Source organism: Anomaloglossus baeobatrachus, chromosome 7, assembly GCF_048569485.1.
Source record: "Anomaloglossus baeobatrachus isolate aAnoBae1 chromosome 7, aAnoBae1.hap1, whole genome shotgun sequence".
In the NCBI taxonomy this organism is placed as follows: Eukaryota; Metazoa; Chordata; class Amphibia; order Anura; family Aromobatidae; genus Anomaloglossus; species Anomaloglossus baeobatrachus.
In genome coordinates, this window is record NC_134359.1 from 311,467,010 (window position 1) to 311,474,135 (window position 7,126).

General features: G+C 40.6%; 1 protein-coding gene and 1 long non-coding RNA gene across 2 annotated transcripts in view; one reads left to right on the forward strand and one right to left on the reverse strand.

Annotated features, from left to right (window-relative positions):
• Positions 1 to 1,190: 1,190 nt before the first annotated feature.
• On the reverse strand, positions 1,191 to 5,796 carry LOC142245743 (uncharacterized). Its single transcript, XR_012724791.1, has 2 exons — positions 5,377 to 5,796; positions 1,191 to 1,341 (listed from the first exon to the last, which is right to left on the reverse strand). It is a non-coding gene; the product is annotated as an uncharacterized LOC142245743 (long non-coding RNA).
• ARMC5 (armadillo repeat containing 5) overlaps positions 5,470 to 7,126 on the forward strand; it is a 13,765-nt gene continuing 12,108 nt past the window's right edge. Inside the window, 2 exon segments of the mRNA XM_075318702.1 lie at positions 5,470 to 5,648; positions 5,650 to 5,811. Of these exon segments, the coding sequence (XP_075174817.1) occupies positions 5,535 to 5,648; positions 5,650 to 5,811 (276 nt within the window). The 5' untranslated portion in view covers positions 5,470 to 5,534.

Consider the following 7,126-nt stretch of genomic DNA (forward strand, 5'->3'; position numbering starts at 1 on the left):
CGGAGACTTGATTACACACGGGATTATATTTATCATCATCAGTCATTTAGGACAACATTGGCTCATTCACAGATCGTCAATCAACTTCTGGAGTGAGTTTGCTGCACTGAAAGTAAAGGGGATGAATAATATTGCACGCCGTAATTTTCAGTTATTTTTAAAAAAAGTTCAAAAAAAGCAATAAATTTCCTTCATCTTCACAATTGTGTCACTTGTTGTTGATTCTTCACCAGAACATTAACATTTTTATCTTTATGTTTAAAGCCTACAATTTGGGAAAAGGTTGAAAAATTCAAGGGGGCTGAATACTTTCGCAAGGCACTGTATATACTGCACTGTATATGGAGGAGACATGCTGTGATATCATATATATATATATATATATATATATATATATATATATATATATATATATATCTCTATCTATATATATATATCAGTTCAAAGCCCGCTTCTTGAATGGTTGCCATGGCAACTGCAGCTTTGTGAGCCAGCACGTTTTCTTGGTGAAACGGCACTCCAGCCCGCAGTTTGCCGCGCCTTTTCTCCTTGATAACCTCCCACAATCTTCTTATTTGTTCTGCGTAGTAGGAGCTGGTAATAGTGGCTCCCTTCTCCAAATAGTCCACCATAATAATTTCTTCAGCGTCCCAAAAAACAGACGCCATAACCTTCCCTGCTGAGCTTGACACTTTGAATTTCTTCGGCGTCGGTTCGTCTCCATGTCATCGATTGTTGTTTAGTTTCGGGATCAAAGTGGTGGATCCAGGTCTCGTCCATGGTCAAAAAAAGTGACAAAAAATTCTCCTTGTCTGCTTGGAACTTTTCGAGATTTGCTATTGAAATATCAACTCGTTTCTTCTTTTGCTCGTCGGTTAACATTTTTGGCACCCAACGCGCGGAGACCTTTCTCATATGCAATTCTTTTGCATGGATTCTTTGAATACTGCCATATGAGATCCCTGTGACCTCAGCTACATGCCTGATAGTCACTCTTCCATCTGCCAATACAACTTCAACTTTTTTCACGTTTTCTTCATTGAGGGACGTGGATGGGCGTCCTTCACGATGTTCATCTTCCGTTGATGTTTTTCCCAGCTTAAATTCCTTGGCCCAGCGTGCAACTGTGGAATGTGGAGGAGAAGAGTCCCCCAATGTTTCCACCAAGTCGCTGTGTATGTCTTTGGTAGTCATTTTTTTCAAGCAGAGGTATTTGATGACAGCTCTGAGCTCATTTTTTTCCATTTTGATGTTCACTCCTCGGCAGTTCATATTCAAATGAAGGTAGCTCCCGGGAATCGTGGCCTTTTTAAGGGATTTTTTTCCAAGACGAGTGGGTACCTAAGAGAGAAGAAAACATTTTATTTTAATTTCTGTGTGCAATAGAAATAACTGATTATCATTACTTTTGGATCGCCCCTCATATATATATATGTACAGTTTATATTTATATACACACTAGTACCCTAATATACTGCACTGTATATGGAGGGGATGTCCTGTGATGGATATATATATATATATATATATACACACACACACACACACACACAGCAGTATAGCACGGTATGAGGAATATATACTGCACTATTTACCAGATGAGCTGTATAATGAATAGAGAATATCGTGCAGACAGTGACAAGGGGAGAAATAATGATTGTTACATGAAATAATAATGTTCTCTTGACACTTGGCTTTCGGCACAGATCGCTCCTTTGCAGCAATTCCAGCTTTGCAGAGCTTTGGCACATTCTAGCAGGTAATTTGCGTTGATAATCTGGAGATATTTCGCCCCATGCTTCCCCTCCACAAGTTGGATTGGTTGATGGGCACTTTTTGGCACCATACGGTCAAGCTGCTCCCACAACAGCTCTATAGGGTTGAGATCTGGTGACTGGGCCCCTCCATTACAGATAGATACCAGCTGCCGGCTTCTTCCCTAAATAGTTCATGCATAATTTGGAGGTGGCTTTGGGTCATTGTCCTGTTGTAGGATGAAATTGGCTCCAATCAAGCGTTGTCCACAGGGTATGGCATGATGCTGCAAAATGGAGGGATAGCCTTACTTATTCACAATCCCTTTTACCTTGTACAAATCTCCCACTTTGCCAGCACAAAGCGGCCCCAGACCATCACATTACCTCCACCATGCTTGACAGAGGGCGTCAGGCACTCTTCCGGCATCTTTTCAGTTGTTTGCAGACGTTTACAGCTAGGATAGTCATTTACCACATTAACAATGTATAGAGTGTAATTATATATAATTTAATGTTAGCTTCATTGAAAAAAAAAGTGCTTTTATTTAAAAAATAAGGAAATATCTAAGTGACCCCAAACTTTTGAACTGTAGTGTATAAACACACACATACACACTCAACTTTATATATTACAGATACATACACACACACACCTTTATATATTAGAAACACACACACACACCTTTATATATTAAATACACACACACACACACCTTTATATATTAGATACACACACACACACATTACACACACACACACATTACGCACACACCTTTATATATTAGATACACGGACACACACAGCTTTATCTATTAAATACACACACACACACACCTTTAAATATTAGACACACCCACACTACACACACCTTTATATATTAGATACACACACACCTTTATATATTAGATACACACACACCTTTATATATTAGACACACACAGACACACCTTTATATATTAGATACACATACACAGACACACACACCTTTATAAATTAGATACACACACACACACCTTTATATATTAGACACACACAGACACACACACCTTTATATATTAAAAACACACACACCTTTATATATTAGACACAGACACACACACACGTTTATATATTAGACACACACACACACACACCTTTATATATTAAAAACACACACACACCTTTATATTAGATACACATACACAGACACACACACCTTTATATATTAGATACACACACCTTTATATATTAGATTCACACACACACACACACACATTACACACACCTTTATATATTAGATACACACACACACACACATTACACACAAACATACCTTTATATATTAGATACACACACACATTACACACACACACCTTTATATATTAGATACACACACACCTTACACACACACATACCTTTATATACTAGATACACACACTACACACACACACACCTTTATATATTTAGATACACACACACCTTTATATATTAGATACACGAGGACACACACACACCTTTATATATTAGATACACACACTACACACACTTTTATATATTAAATACACACACACCTTTATATATTAGATACACACACCTTTATATATTAGATTCACACACACACACATTACACACACCTTTATATATTAGATACACACACACACACATTACACACAAACATACCTTTATATATTAGATACACACACACATTACACACACACACCTTTATATATTAGATACACACACACCTTACACACACACATACCTTTATATACTAGATACACACACTACACACACACACACCTTTATATATTAGATACACACACACCTTTATATATTAGATACACGAGGACACACACACACCTTTATATATTAGATACACACACTACACACACTTTTATATATTAAATACACACACACCTTTATATATTAGATACACACACCTTTATATATTAGATTCACACACACACACATTACACACACCTTTATATATTAGATACACACATTACACACAAACATACCTTTATATATTAGATACACACACACATTACACACACACACCTTTATATATTAGATACACACACACCTTACACACACACATACCTTTATATACTAGATACACACACTACACACACACACACCTTTATATATTAGATACACACACACCTTTATATATTAGATACACGAGGACACACACACACCTTTATATATTAGATACACACACTACACACACTTTTATATATTAAATACACACACACCTTTATATATTAGATACACACTACACACACCTTTATATATTAAATACACACACCTTTATATATTAGACACACACACTATACACACCTTTTTATATTAGATACACACACTACACACACCTTTATATTTTAGACACACACAGACACACCTTTATATATTAGATACACAGACACACACACCTTTATGTATTAGACACACACACCTTTATATATTAAATACACACACACCTTTATATATTAGAAACACAGACACACACACCTTTATATATTAGACACACACACACCTCTTTATATATTAGACACACACACACACACCTTTATATATTAAATACACACACACCTTTATATATTAAAGGGCGGCACGGTGGCTCAGTGGTTAGCACTGCAGTCTTGCAGCGATGGGGTCCTGGGTTCAAATCCCACCAAGGACACTACCTGCAAGGAGTTTGTATGTTCTCCCTTTGTTTGCGTGGGTTTCCTCCGGGTACTCTGATTCCCTCCCACACTCCAAAGACATACAGATAGGGACTCTAGATTGTGAGCCCCAATGGGGACAGTGTTTCCAATATATGTAAAAGCGCTGTGGAATTAATAGTGCTATATAAATGAATACAATTATTATTATTATTAATTATTATTATTATATTAGATACACACACACCTTTATATATTAAAAACACACACACACCTTTATATTAGATACACATACACAGACACACACACCTTTATATATTAGACACACACACCTTTATATATTAAAAACACACACACCTTTATATTAGATACACGGGGACACACACACTCAGCTTTATATATTAAATACACCTTTATATATTAGACACACACACACACTATACACACCTTTATATATTAGATACACACACTACACACACCTTTATATATTAGACACAGACACACACACCTTTATATATTAGACACAGACACATCTTTATATATTAGACACAGACACCTTTATATATTAGATACACAGACACACACACACACACATTACACACACCTTTATATATTAAATACACACACACCTTTATATATTAGACACAGACACACCTTTATATATTAGATACACACACTATACACACCTTTATATATTAGATACACACACTATACACACCTTTATATATTAGATACACACACTACACACACCTTTATATATTAGACACAGACACACACCTTTATATATTAGACACACACACCTTTATATATTAGATACACACACTATACACACCTTTATATATTAGATACACACACCTTTATATATTAGACACAGACACACACACCTTTATATATTAGACACACAGACACACACACCCACCCTGGAATAACATTATACAGCCTTTAGTAGGCAGCAATAGGCAGCTGTGAATTACGTCATAGTGACAGCCACGCCCCGGAATCTCCTGTGCAATCAGATCGCTGGACGTGGTGGAACGCTTGCTGCCTTATTTCCGCTTTCCGAGTCGGAAGTTCCCGGCATGCCTGGCGATGATTGGCGAATGTGCGCGTGCGCTGTCCTGCCTCAGTTCTGATGTCCGGTCCGTCGCTTTCTTCCTGCCTGTCTCGGCTTTCGGCTGCGGCGGACGATCCCGTGGGTCTCGGGAGGGCGTTGAGCGAGCTGCGGAGCCGCCATGTGTCCCGGGCGGGGGGGAGCCCAGCTCTTCCGGGACCGGGGCGGCCTCTCGCTTCTGCTCTCGCTGTTCACAGATCCCGCGCGGGCTGCAGTGCTGGGAAACTCGCGAAGGAACCTGGAGCTCGCCCTCAGTCTGCTGGCCAATAGCTGCACGGAGGCGGGGAGCCGCTCCCAGGTAGGATACGCCCACCACGCACGCCATTGGCTGCCTGAATCTTTTAACATTGGGTTGTGTTGGGGGGAGGGGTGTAGGGATGAGTGATATTTGGGGGGGAGGGGTGTAGGGATGAGTGATATTTGGGGGGGAGGGGTGTAGGGATGAGTGATATTTGGGGGGGGAGGGGTGTAGGGATGAGTGATATTTGGGGGGGGAGGGGTGTAGGGATGAGTGATATTTGGGGGGGGAGGGGTGTAGGGATGAGTGATATTTGGGGGGGGTGTAGGGATGAGTGATATTTGGGGGGGGGGTGTAGGGATGAGTGATATTTGGGGGGGGGGTGTAGGGATGAGTGATATTTGGGGGGGGGGTGTAGGGATGAGTGATATTTGGGGGGGGGGGTGTAGGGATGAGTGATATTTGGGGGGGGGGTGTAGGGATGAGTGATATTGGGGGGGGGTGTAGGGATGAGTGATATTTGGGGGGGGGGGTGTAGGGATGAGTGATATTTGGGGGGGGGTGTAGGGATGAGTGATATTGGGGGGGAGGGATGAGTGATATTGGGGGGGGAGGGATGAGTTATATTGAGGGGCGTAGGGATGAGTTATATTGGGGGGGGGGGGGAGGGATGAGTTATATTGGGGGGTGGGGAGGGGTGTAGGGATAATGAATCGGCACTGAAATGCTTGAGTGCGCTTTATTCCGATAAAGGGGGAATTAAAAGGAAGCAAAATGGGGTTTAGAGTTGGACAGTTTTACTTACTGAGCCTTGAGTACTGTCATACTGTGTCCGCTCATTAAACCTCATGCATATTCACTGCTTCCCCCCGCCCACCCTCTGACAGTCTGTGATTCATTGTGGAGTTTAAAAATAAATTGGAGCAAATGAGGAAGGGGCCCTGTATATTGATACAATCTCGGTGCTCCTCACGATTGCCCTGGGAGAGCAGCTGTCAATTGTCATCAAGCTGAAGGCTGGTTAGATGGGTGGTCAAAATAGAAAAAAATCCTTTAGTAAACCCCCCCGTCAAAAAACAGAAACCTCAAAACAGAATTGCCCTCTTTCTCCCATGTATTAACACCCCTACCGTAATCCACCGGAGGTCCTACGATGATCCTGGTCTGCTACATCTGAGGTCGCAGTGCGCGGTCACATTAGAACACGTGAACGTGATCACTGCAGCGTCAGAAACATATCGACTCTACCCCACCTGTGACCTCTGGTGAACTTTGAACTCAGTGACCTCATTTTAGTTGAAGTCAACGCTGGATTAGGTGATGTGCGCACATTGAGATTTCTGTATGTCCTTGCAGAAACACTTCAGGACCGCAT